Genomic DNA, 17,215 nt, shown 5'->3' on the forward strand with positions numbered 1-17,215 from the left:
AACAAGCCCCTCAAAATAGAAAGTTCAGGGTGGAAAGCTGAGCTCCTCAAACCAACAAATTTTCCATCACTACTTTGTGTGATATCTCTGATCAATTCACACTGACAACATGGACCGTACTCTTGTACAGTCATATACTACAAAAGTTACACGGTATGTCATATGCATGATTTTAATACATAGGGTCATAGACATTTTAGTAAATATAGCAAAACACAGAAAGGTAAAAAGTACCATAATCCCACCATTTAAGGAAAACAATATTAGCATGCCAAAACATATTATCTTTTTTTCTAGGAATAAGATCCCATGTAGTTTAATAAAAATAGAATCCTGAAGTTCTTCAGGTATTGCAAATGGCTTTTTTTTTCACTTAATTGTATAGTCACACTACATTTCCTGTTATTATGTTATAGCTTTATTCTAGTGACTGCCAACTGCTCCAGCATATGGAGATATATATATATGTATATATATATATATATATATATATATATATATAGTTTCTGGGCCACACCAGGTGATGTCAGGGGTTTACTCCTGGCTCTGTGCTCAGGGATTACTCCTGGCAGGGTTCAAGGGACCACAATGCCTGGGATCAAATTGTGTTTCCATGGGCAAGGCAAATGCCCTACCTGCTATACTATCACTCCAGCCCCTGGATTTATTTTCATCCGTTTCATCTCCCATAATTTAGTATTTTGAGTGTTTTATGTAAAACATATTTAGAGGTAAATCTTTTTACATTTCCTACATAAGGTACTAGAATTTCTCTAAAATACTATGAATAATAAAATAACCTGTTACTAAGGGCTAGTACCTTAACTCTCTCCCTCGCGGTCACCCACAGCCCCTCCGGAGTTATCCACCTCCGAGCACCTAGGTTTTCTTATTATTCCACAGCTTAAAGTCCCATACTGACTCCGCATTGGGAAAACAAAAAGTTAATCCATGTCCTAAAACTAAATATTCCTGTGGAAATTTTCTAATTATTAGTACAAATGCCACTTCTGGCTGTCCAGGTCTGGTACACGGTCACCTCATTTATGCAGCTACAGACTCCTCTTAGCTCAATGTACCAGCTGACCCCTTCCCTTAAAGACAAGGAGACTGAGTGGCAGAGAAGGGATTAGTCAAAGGACACGCTGCTAAGCAGGAATCAGTACCTTCCTACCGTGTAAGCAACAAGAGAGAACAGTTGGATTCAATTCTGTGCACAAGGTGGTCAGGAAAGTCAGTGAGGTTGAAACACCTTGAAAATACTCTTAGAGGGACTGGAGCGATAGCACAGCAGGGAGGGACTTGCCTTGCACGCGGCCGACCCGGGTTCGATTCCCAGCATCCCATATGGCCCCCCGATCACTGCCAGGAGTAGTTTCTGAATGCATGAGCCAGGAGTAACCCCTGTGCAATGCGAGGTGTGACCCAAAAAGCAAAAAAAAAAAAATTACTCTTAGAGCCCAGAGGCTCCTGAACCCTGCCCTCACCTCACTCAGAGGGACCCGGTCTTGGAAGGTTTCTGCCTCTGTCCTGTGAGTGTCTTTGTCTCTGCTGGAAAGGACATCCCAGGGGACTTCTCGTAGCTCTGTGCTTCGAGCTCTGTACTTTCGATGGGAAGGACTGTGAGGTTTCTGAGTCAGGGGCACAGCTGGAAGATCCCATCCACATCACAGCCCCCTGGCTGCTCCGTGACCTCCCATGAGGAACCCTTCCTCGCAAGGTCACCTCTGTGCACCAGACCTTCCTCTGGCCTTAGCTGGTGCCTGTGAACCTGGTCACTGAAGGGCCACCCCTCCAGGATCCCGCCAATGACCAGTTCACCCAGCCTCTCCCTGACTGAGATAGTTGAAGACAGAGGAAACAAATGAATGGGCTCTACATGCCCTCTCCCTTAAAAGGTCACTGAAACCAAAGGACCAGGTGATGGCAGCAGGGTTTGGGGCCACCGTGGGGCAGAGCCCACTCAGCGCCACAGTGCAGCGGCCTCAGAGAAAGCCTTAGATCTCATGGGGCGTGTGAAGCAGAAACGCTTCTGAGGCAAAAGGGAGGCAATTGGGACTCGGCCTCGCGGCAGCTCCCACATGCCTCCTCCACCCCCATGTTGGGAGTGAGGGTCACAAGTCACCTCACAGGCTGCTCAGGAGCTGTTCCCACCTCCCATAAGCCACCACCAGGCAGGACCGTTCCCTCAGTGAGCTCGATGCAGGCCCATGACTTGGTGGGGCCTCTTGGACACCAGAAAGGTTTTCTGGATACTGCCAGGGAGGATTCTCTGCATTTTTATGAATAAAAAATAAGCCAAATGCACCACGATCCTGCATCCAAACCTGCCTCAGCACCCGACACTGCAGTGACTGCTGTGACTGGACTCTTAGACGTATTCTCCCACCTCCAGTGCATATATCACCTTGTCTAGCCAGCTGTGCCCAACACCCCAGCAGAGAAATTCTTCTAGGATATATTGTCCTGATAACCTTGTGAAACTCCTTCTTGGGCCAGCAGGTCAACCCTCCAGCAGCGAATTCATTCAGTTACATGAGGTCCTGTCCCCAAACACCCGATTTCCAGTCCAGAGGGTCCCGGCCTCCCTCCCACAGAAGGTAAGGAGTGTGACAAGGCCTGTGTGTGACACCACACGGGCCCAGCCTGTTCTTGCTGCTCTTCCTACCTGGAGCAAAGGATCCAGAAGGACAAAAGGCTCTTTCTGGTAAATTGGTGATAGATGCTCAGGGGTTAGTTTCAATACACTCTCCTTGTTCTGATGGCCTGGAAACCAGTGCCACCTCATCAGGAGACCGAGGCATCCCTGGCTCTGCCCAGGGGAAGGAAGGGGTGGCAGCAATGTAGGAGGGAGGATGGCCTGGAGGAGAGGGCAGGGAGAGGAAAGAAGAGCAACGTGGTGGCCATCAGCCTGCCAGGACCCAGGAGTGCTTTGGCCAAGGCCCCGTTCTAGCCAAGACTCAGGTGTACTGGGAGGTCTGCCCCAAGGACGGCCCTGAGAAAAGGGAGCACCAAATAAAGGGTGTTGGGAGGATCCTCCCAGGATGGGAGATGCATGCTGACAGTAGACTATAGACCGAACATGATTGCCACTCAATGCCTCTTTTGCAAACCTCAGCACCCAAAAAGGATAGAGAGAACAAAGGGGAATGACCTGCGACAGAGGCAGGGTGGGACGGGGGGTTGGGGGGCTGGGAGGGATACTGGGACCCATGGTGGTGGAGGATGGGCACTGGTGGAGGGATGGGTATTTGATCATTGTATAATTGAAACCCAAGCACAAAAATGTGTAAGTCTACAACTGTACCTCATGGTGTTTCACTAATAAAAATTTTTTTTGAAAAATGGACAGCCCTGAGACAGTCAGCAGATGTTGGGGAAACCCCACCTGCATGGAGACTGGCTCCTTCGCCCGTCCATGTTATCTCTCGCCAGTCACACAGCCCAAGAGCCAAAGACCTGCCCCTGCCTCCCTCCACCCCTCAGGCTGATGTCAGGACAGCCCACAGCCTGCAGGCGTGAATGGGCGCTGAGCGCTCACACTGGGAATGAGGGGTCCCAGACCTCCCCCTGAATGGCGTGTGGCAGGATGCCACTTTACCTTCATGGTCTTCAAAACCCATCACTCCTGTGGAATCCACAGCAGGCAAGGCCCACTGAGGGTGTCCAAACACTCCCTGTCCAGTGCTCCTCCAAGTGGCAAGGACATCCAGAACCCAGATAGCCTGACAATGCCCCAGCCCAGAGGAATCGAAGGTTGCCACTGCAATGTGGCATCTCGGATGGGCTCCCAGAACAGAAAGGCAGAAGCACAGGAAGTGAAATAAAGGAAAGCTGAGTAGGCCATGGGCTTTGGCAATCAGAATGCATCGGTCGTAACTCACAGTGACCAGTGTAGTCAACCTCTGGTAACTTTTCTTAGATCTTGAAAAGCAAAAACTCCTCCCCGTCGAAAATAGTGCATTGAGTCGAAAGGCTGGAGTGCAGTCACATCCCCAGGCTCCCGTGCTCCCCAGAGCACCACCTGAGGGGCCCGAGTGGCTCCGGCACCACTGGGCATGGGCAGCACATGTCCCCAGGAGCGTCCAGCTCCACTGAACAATCCTGCGTGGTTGGCAGAGTATCCCCAAGCGCCTGATCCCCCAAGCGCTGCTTGGCATGAGCAAAGAAGTAACTCAAGTTTGTTCATTGAGAGGAAAGCCCCCCCCATGTGGCTTACTGGCCTCCCCGACATGCTCAGGCAGCTCTTAGGTTTGCCTTCCGGCGTTAGGGAACAGGTCCAGTGAGCCCTCGGCCCAGGAGAAAGGGGGGCAGTTTGGCTCGCTCGTGTTGTGAAAGGTGAAGGAAGAGAAGGAAACAGAGAAGGAAACAGATGCTTCAGCGAGACTCGACGAAGATGAAACGCGGCTCTGTGAAAGGCCCTAGGGTGAGAATGGCAAGACAGACCGCAGGCTGGCAAAAAAGTATCTGCCAGACACACACCTGAAAAAAGAACAATTTATCCAGAGTACACAAAGAACTCTTAGAAGTTAACATTTAAAAAACAAAAGCAACCAGTTTTAAAAGGTGAAACACTTCCTCACCAAAGAAGCTATATCGATGCCAAGTAAGAGTGTGACAAGATATCCATAGCATATGGGAAGGTGAATTTAAGCCACGAAAACCAGGCCAGAGCTCCAATGTGCAAGTATTCACACACTGGGATCCTGGGTTTGGTCCCCCCAGCACTGTCAAGAGTGATCCCTGACCTCTGAGAACTGACCTGGAATGTAGGATCTGAGTACTGCAGGGGTCATCAAATCCAAAAAGTAGTAGGTAAATAAAGTAATGATACCGTGGCATACCTATTAGAATGGCTATATATTTATAATCATTCTAATATACATATATGTATATTTTATAGAGAGGAGGGGAAGAGAGAGAGAGAGAGAGACTGACTACTCACTGTCTGATTGTAGCAACAACATTCTGAAACAGGAAAGCTCAGGCAGTAGAAAGATCGGGGGCTGTCAGGGAGAGGGAAGGATAAACCAGGGAACCCAGGAGGTGAACCAGCAGAGAGATATTCTGTGTGGTGATGTAATAGTAGTTAGAGGAGCACTGGTTACAATTCACAGAGCTGTTCAAAAGGAAAAAGGACCGCCCCCCCCAGCCCCCTCCTCCCGGTTCTATGGGCTTCAGTTAATCATGGTGTAGCAACACTAAGGCCAGAGCAAGATGTTACTCAGTGGTGTTAAAACTACAGAATACATGACCACCCCAAATTACATGCTTGACTTCTGTAAACCACAGACTTCATCAAAAAAATGGTACATTCATTTAAAAAACAAAAAGATCAGGAGGGACAGTGCTTAGACAGGGGTAGTTTGGGCAGCTCTCGGGCGTGTCCCTGTTCCATTCTCTGAGCAGGTTCACCTAGGTGCCTGCCAGTCTGTGGAACACATCTGCCTGCCGCCGTCCCCACACAGGTCCTGGAACTCAGGACCCCACAGAGCAGGTGTGCCAGGCCTCGCTAGAGCATCGGCTGGAGCACTGGGCACTTCCTGTCTTTTCTCACCTCTGGCATAACTCCTACTGGAGAAAAGAAGCGTGCTCTGCCAGAGGAAGCCCCATCTCAAATCATCTTTCTCTTCAAAGTACATGTGTCCATGTGTATGTGTATGCTTGCATGTAGATTATGTGTGAGTGTGTTGACCACACAATGCAGGACAGTGGGAGTGGACAGTCTCTGTCTTCCAGGTGATCTGAATCTCAGCGGTACGTGACCCTTTGAGGGATCTTGAATAATATCTTTGGGGAGACTATTTTTTTCATACTTTTCTTTGTTTTATTTCCTTATCTGTCATTTTGGATCACACCCTGCAATGCTCAGGGGTTACTCCTGGCTCTACACTAGGGAATTATTCCTGACAGTGCTCAAAGGACCATATGGGATGGTGGGGATCGAACCCGGGTTGGCTGCAGGCACGGCAAGCGCTTACTTTGTCCCAAGAGAAACCATTATCTTTCACCCATTCTACTAATACACACACACACACACACACACACACACACACACACACACACGCACTCACGCACGCGCACACACATACACTCTTCGACCCTCAGTCTTTTATCAAGGACTCTAGGGGCCAAGTTTTGAGAAAGTGCCCAGGATGTGCTACCCTGTCTCCGCTTACAGAACCAGCAAGCTCTCAGGGTCCCAGTAACCGGCCCCAGGGGCAGCGCGTGCCCCACCCCTGCCCCCACAGCACGCATTCCCCAGGAAGACTGGACTCTGTCCCCAGAGGTACCTGTTTGGTCAGAGGAGTCTTTTCCCGGCCGTGTTCTGCGCCTCTTCAGGCCAGCATGCTTTCCTCTCTGTGTCCTGCCCCCTCCTGGCACTATCCGTCATGTCCATCTGTCTCCCAAGAGGCCATGATTTTTCAAAGAGCAAATCTAGAAAGCCAGCCTGGATCAGAGAACAGGAGGACCTACTGCTAGCCCAGTGCCCCCCTGGAAATCCAACCCTAATCCCCTCATAAGGTGACCGGGAACCGAAGGGGTATTTCTAGCTGCCTTTTTCCCTGTATTCTGAGTTACAGGATGTGACGAGGGATGTGCATCTGCAACGGCAGCCTGCACGGAGTCTCTCCCACCCCACCCCACCCCCATCCCTGCCACCCCCTCTCTCCTCCTCCTTCCTTCTACTTTCCCATCCCTTACTTTTCTCACCCCTCCTTTGGAGAGGAGCACCCAAGCAGTGCTCAGGGGTCACTCCCAGGGCCACTGAATTATTGAGCCAGACAGCTGCATGCTTAGACCCAGGCCAGCGGTGCTGGGGCCAGCATCTCAGGTCACTCGAGGTGCCTGGGGGGGGGGGTCTGTGTGGTTCAGGGGTTCAGCTTTGGGCCTTCAGTGTGAGGGGCACGTGTCCAGGCCTGGACTTGTCTCCCAGCTTCTCTCACCCCTTTTCTTTCTTTTTTTTTTCGTGATTTCATTTATTTATTTTTTTTTTCATCTTTCCTGTCCCGTGCTCCCAGGAACCACAGCCGCCAATCTTCATCCTCGCCCCTGTTCCCCTGCCCTGCCAGCTTCTCCAGGTGTGTGTCATGTGTGGCCAGGTGGAACTGGTTGTGCCAAGGAGAAGCCCGCACCTCCCCTGGCCCTGCCCTACCTTGCCTGTCCCTCAGGGGCTCCAGTGCATGTTATCCGGGCTCTCCCCAGCCCCTGACACCCCCCTTGGCTTCGTGCAGGGAATCCCTCAGAGGCTCAGGAAAGCAAATCCTTAACCCTGTCCAGCCAGCTCTCTCCAGGACACCCTCCTCTCCACTGCAAAACGCATGGGGGGCACCTCTGGCCTGGCACTCCAGAGCAGGTAAATTTGGCCAATGCGAGCTTGCAGGAGAGAGACCAAGTCCAGCGGAGCCCCTCATCCGGGAGGGGAGGGGAGACTCTATTCCTCAGGCTCTCAAAGAGCCACGGCCTTCAGCTCCTGCTGCTAGTCGCCCACAATGTCCAACCCACTGGCCAGCCACCCGGGAGGCCTACTTATCATTAATATTGCCTCTTAATCCCTATTAGAAAGAGATCATTAATTCCCGTGACTGATGTGTGCTTGCTCCAGAAGGAATGTCTTTATGAAAATTGAATCCAGGGTCCAAAGCCGGCTGGTCAGGAGACAAGGGCGAAAGTCGTTTGTGACATTTCTGGGGCTCGGAAATGCGCTGGGCACCCACGATCCGCGGGCAGCCACACTCACCCGTGACACCCTCCCACACCCCACCCCACCCCACCCTACCCCGGACTCTCTGTCCTGTGTGCGCTGAGCGAGGTGACAGGCAGCTCGGCCTCTGAACCAGGGGCTGGACACCCGCACCGCCCCGCTCTCACACGCTGGGAACACACCCTGAGTTCCTAGAAGACCCCTCCCCAGGAAGCCTCCAGTTGTGGGCTTGAGCTTGCAAAACTTGGCCAGGCCTTAAGGGATGCTCGACCCGACCCGCGCTGCGCTCTCCCGAGATACGCGGGCGGAGTCTGCCACCTGGTGGCCAGGTCTGATCCTGCAGGCACAGCCGGGGGCGTCCAGGGTACCCGAGGTGGGGAGGGTGCAGGGGCGCGGGACAGCTCCCAGGGCAGGAGCGCAGGAGCCCAAAGTCGACCCCATCCGCACCTGAGCACCAATTGTGTCTGCCTGTCGGCGCTTGGGCTCAGCCTGGGCCGGGTTGCTGGGAGCGTCTCGGGAGGCTACTTAGGCTGGGTGGGCTCTGAGCAGGTGCCCCCTCGCCCTCACCGCCTGCACCCGGGTGCGCTGTCGGGCCTGGCGCTCCTTCGGGAGGAGCCCCGAGGTCAGTTCTGAGACTGCTGTCCTGGGCCACTGCAGCCGAGCGACAGGCTGCGGTCAGGTCCAGACCCGCCCCTGGCCGGGCGCAATCTCTCTCCCTTCCTGCGAGGGGTCTCCTCTCTGGGATGGGGATGGGGATGATGGGGGCGTGGGCGCACGGCGTTCGCTGGGTGCCTCCGTGTAGACGGAGATGTTTGCCCATTTTTCTTTTTTTTCTAATTTTTTTTTTATTAGTGAAACACCATGAGGTACAGTTGTAGATTTACAATTTTTTGTGCTTGGGTTTAGATTATACAATGACCAGATACCCATCCCTCCACCAGTGCCCATTTTCCACCACCATGGATAATATCCCCCCACCCCCATCCCCCCCATCCCCCCCTGACTCTGTGGCAGGGCAATCCCCTGTGTTCTCTCTCTCCTTTTGGGTGTTGTGGTCTGCAAAAGAGGCATTGAGTGTTTGCCCATTTTTCATAGTGGAGATTAGAGATTTTTGCTCATTTTTCACGGTCGATACAAGCAACACTCCCGCAATGGAAGTCAGTAGGACCTGAGACGGCACAGAGCACCCAAGCGTGAGGCCCGTGGCTCCCACCCCTGGGCCATGCCCCAAACGAGGTCTTAGCACCTGTGTCACTGGGGTCCTTGGTGCCACGCTCTCATGTGGGGCCGCCAGCACACCGCACCCAGATGTGTGCAATCAATCACGCAACTGAAACGCACGTGACTCCACAGAGCCCCCTGGGGCACAGCAGGTTGTGTGGCACACCCCAAACGCTGGAATCCTGGAGAGCACCTCAGTCACAGGCGTGCAAACCCCAGGGAGCACCGCGCCCAAGCGTGTGTGACCCAGTCAACACCACAACAGCAACAAAAAGGGGGAGGGGAGGAACGAAAAGGGGAGAGGAGAATGTGAGTGCAGAGGAGAGGAGAGGAGGGAGGGGTGTAGTGGGAAAGGGAGGAGGAATGGGAGGGGAGGGGAGGAGGATGTGAAGGGGGGAGGGGAGCAGAGGGAGGAGTTTGGGTTTCAATCTATTAGCTGATAGGAGCCAGAGCAATAGTACATGAACAGGGCACTTGCCTTGCACCCAGCCAACTGGAGTTCAATCCGCGGCATCCAGCACTAAAACAGGAATGATTCCTGAGTGCAGAGCCAGGAGTAACCCCTAAACATCACCAGGTATGGCCCAAAAACAATTTTTTTAGTTTTTATCAGTGAAACACCATGAGGTGCAGTTGTAGACTTACACAACTCTAAGTTGTAACAACTGTAAGTTGTAACAGTTGTAGACTTACACAACTGTGTGCTTGGGTTTCAGTTGTATAATGATCGAGTACCCATCCCTACACCAGTGCCCATTCTCCACCACCAATGATCCCAGTATCCCTCCCACCCCCATTCCCCCATCCCACCCTGCTTCTGTGGCAGGGCATTCCCTTTTGTTCTCTGTCTCCTTTTGGGTGCTGTGGTTTGCAAAAGAGGCATTGAGTGGCAATCATGTTCGGTCTATAGTCTACTTTCAGCATGCATCTCCCATCCTGGGAGGATCCTCCCAACACCCTTTATTTAGTGCTCCCTTCTCTATGTGAGCTGCCTTTTCCCCTAGTGAGTGCAGCTGGCCTCCAAGCCATGAAGTAAACCTCCTGGTACTTATCTCAGCTATTCTTGGGTGTTAGTCTCCTATTTTGTTACTTTATGTTCCCCAGATGAATGCAATCTTTCTGTCTATCCCTCTCTTTCTGACTCATTTCACTTAGCATGATACTTTCCATGTAGTACCACTTGTATGTAAATTTAATGACTTCATCTTTTCTGACAGCAACATAGTATTCCATTGTGTAGATGTACCAAAGTTTCTTTAACCAGTCATCTGTTCTCACCAAAACCATTTTTTTAAAGTGCTAAGACTATTGTAAAGAATAAAAATCTGCTAGGGACTGAGTGTTAATTCCCCCAAGTTGATCCACCCCCAGTGTGTATGTGGCCTCAGGAGGTGATTAAATTAAGAGGGTGAGTCCCCGTGAATGGGATGAGTCCTCTGCCCAGAGGAGGCCAGAGAACCAGTTACTCGCCCATGAGGGACAAAGATGAGCATTTGGCAGTCCACCTCCCAGAGGGGAGCCCCCCCCATGAGGACGTGAGCACCCCTCACCCTGATCTCAGAGCTGGGGCTTGGGGAAGCTCGGGGCGGCACAGCGGCGAGGGGCTTGCTTTGCACCCAGTCGACCTGGGCTTAGTCTACGGCACACAGAGTCCTCCCTGAGCACGGAGGAAGGAGTGAGCCCAAGACGCAGCCCAGTGTGGCCCAAAGCAAAAACAAAGAAACAAACAAAAGCAAAGAAATGAAACCACTTGAGAAGCCAATCCCTGCTGTGCTGTTCTCTAGCTCCTGTGCTCGTCCACCCTGGCTGCCAGAAGGGCACCCCAGAGACCGGGGCCCGAGACCCACTGGCCCGTCTGAGAACTGCCTCTCACCTCACGCTTCACGCTGAGGGCACCTTTCTCACACACTGTTGGGGAATTCCCGAAGGCCAACCCAGGCCTGTGCACAGACGGTGGGAAACCACCAGCCCCAATACCAGGAACTGATTTATTTCTCACAGCTCTGGAGACGGGGAAACCTCAGGCCAAGGTCGACCAAGATCTGTTTCCTGTGAGGACCCTCCTGGCTCACAGACGGCTGCCTTCTCGCTGTGAGAGCTCTGGGTGGGCCCGGCCCTGAGGGGGCCCCATCCTGTCACCGGGCGGGCACCTCTGCTCAGGACCCTAATTCTCTTCCGAAGGCCAGATCTAGCCCACGGGGGTTGGGGGTTCGGGTTTTAACAGGTGGACTAGGGGGTGGGGGCAGAGCGTGACCTGGGCAGCAGGCCAGCATCTGCTCCAGAGAAGAAGCCCTGCACTCTCTCTGATACCTCTACCTCTTGATATCCTGCCTTTTGCAGCGATACCAGTGCCAGGAGGCCGCTACCCTCACCGGGCCCCGTCCTGCCGAGCCCGGAGCCTGGCCGCCGCCACGTGTCCCTGACTGACAGGTTTGCCATGTCCTCCCCACCCTCCCCTAGGCCCTAGAGGCACACGGAGCACCTGAGGCCTCCCCCTGCCCAGCCAGCTCCACGCCCAACCCGCCCCTCCGGGACTGTCTGAGTCCTCATGGGGCAGACATGAGCCAATGGGGACAGCGGGCCGGGGGCCACCTCAGCCCCCTGTGTGAGGAGGAGACTGTGCATGTCCCTAAGGGGGTGGGGGCAGTTAGGACAGGCTGGAAGGAGGAACCCAGCAAACTCCCTTCGTGAGGGAACTTCCTAGACCCCCGATGCTTCTTATAAATCAGGGCGCTTCCCTTGCACGCGGGTTCAATCCCAGAGACCCTGTGGGGTCCCCCAAGGTGCCGCCCGCAGTGAGCCCTGAGTGCAGAACCAGGAGTGAGCCCTGAGCCCAGTCAGCTGAGATCCAAAAGCAGACAAACAAAACCAACTCTGAGAGCCAGAACCTGGTGGTCTGGCCACACAGGCCCACCCAGGGGGTTGGGGAACGCATCTGTGTCTGCTGCTCGCTGGGCTCTGAGCGTTGCCACCTGCTTGGCTGTAGATCCTTCTGGGGGCTCTGGGACAGCTGGTGACATAGAGGGCACCGGGCCAGCTGAAGTGAATGATCACTTCAGCCTGCTCCTGCCCCTGCCCCCAAGGGAAGAGGGGAATGGCCCGCTCTGCTGGCCAGCCTTGCAGGGGGCAGGGCCGCAGGGAGACCGAGAGGGTCCCAGGGTCCAGTTAGGCTCCAGATAGGACAGGTGCCAGCCTGGTCAGTGATCGGAGAGCAGGGCCCTGGGGGAGAGCGGGGGCGCCCAGGGAAAGGGGCAGGACAGGGGTCAGGCTGCAGGCAGCGGTGGGGCTTCACTCCCAGAGAGAGGGGCCACGGGCGGGTTAGGGCAGCAGGACAGAGAGCCTGGGGGACAGCCCGGCCGGGCAAGGGAGACGTCTCAGTGCGGCCTGGCGAGGCCCCTCGCTGCTCGTCCCCAGCCTTCCCGAGCGGCCACCGTCCTCCATCCCTCTCACCGGGGACAGCCAGACGGACTCCGACATCCTCGCCTTCATCCGGGCCCGGCAGAGCATCCTGCAGAGGAAGTGTAAGTGGTTCCTACCCGACCCCTCCGCGCGCGCACAGGGAGCAGGCGAGAGGGAGGCTGGCGGGGAGGACGGCGAGGACGCGGGGCGCCCCCCGTGCTCCCCACGCTCCAGGGCGGGCTGTCACCTCCCGCTCCCGCTCCCAAGCCCGTGTCCTGCCCCTGGAGGCCGCCGGGGGGCGCCTCTCGCCAAGGAGCTGCTGGTGGAAGGCGGTGGCGGCTCCAGGAGACCCGCGGGGAGGGGCGGGGGGTGTCAGGCCTCAGGAAGGGGAAGACGAGGCCCCTCCGCCCTTCCTCCCACACCTGCCCCTCCGCCTCTGGGCGGCTGCTGTGGACAGACCTGCCCTTCTCCAGCTGCCTTCCTCTTTTGGACGGACCCCCAAAGTGCCATTGGCCGCAGCCTCCGCCCAGGGACCCCCAAACTCAAGGCCATGGTGCTGCTGGGCTGACTGGCACCCCCCCAGGACCCCTGCTCGAGGTTGTTCTGCAAGGCGCCCCCAGTAGGGAGCCTGGGCCTGCCCACCTGCTCCCTGGCAACCTTCTTCACCCCAGAGCACTGCCAGCCCCAGGCTTCTGCGTGATGGGCGCCTTGGGGCAATCTCTGTCTTCTCCTCCTCCTCTCCTCCTCCTCTCTCTAGCAAGAGAGAGCTACAGACGTGGGCCCAGAGACCTCACAGCCCCACAGACTAGAGTGCATGTGGGCACCCCTGGCTCCCTCCAGTGTCCAGCGGGGAGTGGACACTGGGTTTCTGGGGCACCTCCTGCCTGCCGGGCCTGTCTCCATGGTGCCGGGGCTGCAGCAGTGAGCAGGAGGGCCAGACCGTTGGCGCCAGGGAAGGAGACAGGCCCTGAGCACAGAGCCCCCTTACCCACCTGTGAGGTGGCCCCTGACGGGTGCAGGGTTGCAGAGAGCGTCTGGCAGCCTCACGGAGAGAAGCACTCTGGGCTGAGAGCCCGTCGGAACGCAGAAGGGGTCATCCAGGAGGGGAAATTGCTTGGCCGCTGGCAGGGCCGGACTAGAAGGCCAAGTGCGCATGGTGCAAAGAGCAGGGCACAAACCCTGCGCGCCCAGCGGGATTCTGGGCCTTAATCCCCCACACAGGGGGAACCCGATGAATACTCGGCGTCCAGTTGCTGCTGTGCTAACTCCGAGTCACAAAGGTTGCAGGGGACAGAGAGGCGCAATGGGAAGGTGTGGGCAGGGGAGGGAGGCCCAGACTGGCCAGGGGACTGGAGGCAGAGATGGGAGCGACTGCTGGGTCTGAGGTTCTGAGCCCAGCAGGAGTGTGATTCCTGAGAGGAGCGGGCAGCAGGGAAGGGGCGTCTGAGTGGGGAAGGGGCAGGGGAGCAGGTTCAGGTGGTCTTGGAGCACCCACCTGGGTCACTGAATAGGGGACAGTCTGGGCTGGAAAATAAGCACAGACCTGTCTGCAGGGGGTGGGCGAGACCAACTCTAAAGTGACTTTGATGGGGGGGAAATCAGAGACGCTGCCGGGAGGCTCCTAAGAGCAGCTGGATGGAGCGCTCGGGCCAGGAAGAGCACAGAGCACGGGGGAAACAGGGTCAGTTGTGCTGGCCTTGCTGCCTGAGGCCCTGGCCCACCGCGCCTGTCCCCAGCACTGGAGCAATGACACCTCCTCCAGGACTTGCCGGGCCTCAGGCTGGACATCACCGAGACAGCTTTCTAGACTGAAAAGAGCAATCCAGCAGAAAGAAGGAAACAGGCCTCGTGGGAAGGAGGAGCGAGATGTCCGAAAGATCCACTGAGGGAGTGGGGGGTGGTGTTTTAGACGAAGGAGCGTGGTGGGGAAGGGATCTGGGGACCCCTCCCTCAGACAGTCCAGAACCTTCCCCTCCGGCAATTCCAGACTCCCTCGGAGCCGCTCACTGCAGGGGCTGAGGCCACCCATGCAGGAGGCTACGTGTGTGTCACCCACCCCCACCCCCAACACACCCCCAAGTCTACACTTGGCAGAGAATTCCAATCCATTTCCTGGGCTTTTATGCAAGCAGCAGGGATGCCCTCATCTCAGCCTCTGGGCACAGCACGCTGCTGACCACCAGGCCCAGGGGCTGCAGAAGCCTAGGGAAGGATGCACAGTGACCAGTGACCTGCTTTTTCCCTTTATCTGGCTTTATGCCTTTGTGTCAGGCAAAGTGAGCGCCTCTTGGCTGGAGCGATGGCACCGCAGGGAGGGCACCTGCCTTGCACGCGGCACCTGGGTTAGGTCCCCGGCCCCCCATTTGGGCCCCCAGCACGACCAGGAGGAATTCCTGAGTGCAGAGCCAGGAGTAGCCCCTGAGCATTGCCGGGGTGACCCAAAAAAGCGAAAAAGAAGAAAACAAAACAGAGTGTCTGAGCCCCCATTTGATGAGGAAGAAAAGCGAGACCCACAGAGGCTGGACTAACGGGCCGGCCGTTTATCAGGGGCAGAGCCTGGCTAATCCAGGTCTCCCTCACTGCCTGGCCAGAAAAAAGGCATCGAGCGGCCCAGAGGAGCAAAGGAGCACTTGTCTCTTGGCCCCCACTCACCCTGCAGCTGGCGAGCTTTGCACGCCAAACAGCAGCCTGGAAATCATTCATCAAAACAAACAAAAGTCCCAGGGTTCTATTTTTACTCTGAAGGGAAGGGAAAAAATCATCCTGGGCTCCTGGTGACCAGGGAGCCACAGAGGAAGCTGCAGACACGGTGACAGGCTTCCCGGGCTGCTGCCCGGGGCTGCAGGGCGGCAGGGGCTGCGTGTCACGCGTGGCAGATGGCTGGGAACGCCACGCAGCACTTTCCACTTATCAGCTGCCCCCCCAGGCAAACACTCAGGCCGGGCCCAACACCTTCCCCAGCCAAAGCAAACAGTCCTGTGCCCCTGCCCAGAGCCCCATGCACTGGATTTAGCGGCTCTCTCTGTGGGGGCTACTCATTAAGGGGGAGCGCTCATTACGGGCAGATTTGTGACTGGAAGCAGGAGCCCGAGAGGGCGATTTAACATAGGCCTTGCCTGCTAGAGCTAAGAGTTCACCCCGGCCTCGATGAATCTCCTTGATTTAGGATTCACAAAGAAGGCAGGGAACATTTAAATCCCTGCCACCAGGGGGACACAGGGACAGGGATATATCCCCCATAAGGGCTGTTCGTCACCCACCGAGTCTAATCTGCTGTTTCTAGCTCCAAGGATGGCTTCAGACTCGGAAAAAATGAGGTTGACCAGGAGCACATCCCCCACGCACCACCATCCTTGATCCCTGAGCCTGGGTGTACCCCCTCCTAAGCCCCCAGGACCTTCACCATGGCGGCAGGAAGCTGCTCCGCCTCTGGGCCCTTGGTCACCCTGACACCTGCCCTCAGAGGAGTTCCGGCCCCCACAGGGCCGTCTCAGCTCCCCTCCTGTTCCCACCCCACCCCCCAGGCTGCCAAGTTCAGATTCCACCTTGGCCCTCACGAGTGGGGTTGCAGGAGGGAGGAATTGCCCACAGAATCCCCCTCCTGGGAGAGGAGAGATGGCTCAGAGGGTGGGAGTCTCCACAGGACCATGTGGTCCCCGCGAGGAGCCTCCAGCTACAGACCTTGGAGTCCTCAGAGCCACTGGCCTTGACCCACCCCAGGGCAGCTGGCAGAGACACGGGCCGCACAGTGGGAACCAGCCACAGGGAGGAAGGAGGCTGCGCGACCTCTGGGCCAGGGTCTTGCAGTCTGGATGTTCATTGTCTCCTAGTCCTCGGCAGGGAGATGATACTCATTGTCTCCCGGGTGGAGAGACTGTCCGGGGCCTGGAGCACTTGACGTGTCTGCACTGGTTGCGTCCTCAGTCTCCCAGCACCGCCAGGAGCAACCCGGGGCACCCACCAGTGTGACCCAAAGAGTACAACAGAGAAGGTGGAGGTGTGGGCACTGTGCTGCCTCGGGCGGTGACGTTCCGAGCCTGCCCCTCGAGGCGTCCTCTCTGCCCCATCACTGTGGGCCGGGAACTGCTCTTTCCTGGCGGTGGGAGCTAGTTCTGGCACAAGCCATGAGAAGTGAGTCCTGAGAAGCTGCCCCCAGGGGACCTAGCCCTAGGTCTCAATCATTCTTGGCATGGAGATATGGAGATTTGGAGGCAGCGGGGTTGGGACCCCACTGCTGACCAGGATCTCCTCAGCCCAGCCTGGGCGCAGCCTCAACCTGGGGGTTTGTGTTTGTTTTTTGCTTTGCTTTGTTTTGCTTTTTGGGTTACACCCAGTGATGCACAGGGGTTACTCCTGGTTCTGCACTCAGGAATTACTCTTGGAAGTGCTCAAGGAACCATATGGGATGCTGGGAATCAAACCCGGGTGGGCCGCTTGCAAGGCAAAAGCCCTACCCACTGTACTATCACTCCAGCCCGTGAACCTGGAGGTTTCTAAAGGCCGCAAGGGATTTCCAAAGCTGAGGGTGCTGGAACCAGTTCAAAGGCAGCAGAATCCATCTCTCTCGCACTCCATGTCCGAGGCTTCCTGTCCAGAGATGCGCTTAGGACAGCTAAGAATGTCAAATGGGTTTTTTTGTTTGTTTGTTTGTTTGTTTGTTTGGGGTGCCACACCAGGGCTTACTCCTGACTCTGTGCTCAGGAACCAATCTTGGCAGGACTTGGTGAGCCATACGGGGTGCAGGGAATAAACTCAGATTGACAACGTGGAGGCAAGTGCCCTACCTGCTGTACACTCACTCTAACCCACTGCTAGGAATGTCTTCAGGTGGACAGAACCCTTTCTCTTCACCGAACAGTCAAGCAGACCTGAGAGCTAGTGTGTGGCATT

At 55.8% G+C, this 17,215-nt stretch overlaps 1 protein-coding gene across 1 annotated transcript in view; it reads left to right on the top strand.

Moving 5' to 3' along the window:
- The window catches only part of KIF6 (kinesin family member 6), a 672,206-nt gene extending 661,185 nt beyond the window's left edge, over positions 1-11,021 (top strand). Inside the window, exons 19-20 of the mRNA XM_056137333.1 lie at positions 2,503-2,600; positions 10,928-11,021. Of these exons, the coding sequence (XP_055993308.1) occupies positions 2,503-2,600; positions 10,928-11,021 (192 nt within the window). The remainder of the gene's footprint in view (positions 1-2,502; positions 2,601-10,927) is intronic.
- The last annotated feature ends 6,194 nt before the right edge of the window (positions 11,022-17,215 follow it).

Source organism: Sorex fumeus, unplaced genomic scaffold (genome assembly GCF_029834395.1).
Source record: "Sorex fumeus unplaced genomic scaffold, SorFum_2.1 ptg000123l, whole genome shotgun sequence".
NCBI classification, from domain to species: Eukaryota; Metazoa; Chordata; class Mammalia; order Eulipotyphla; family Soricidae; genus Sorex; species Sorex fumeus.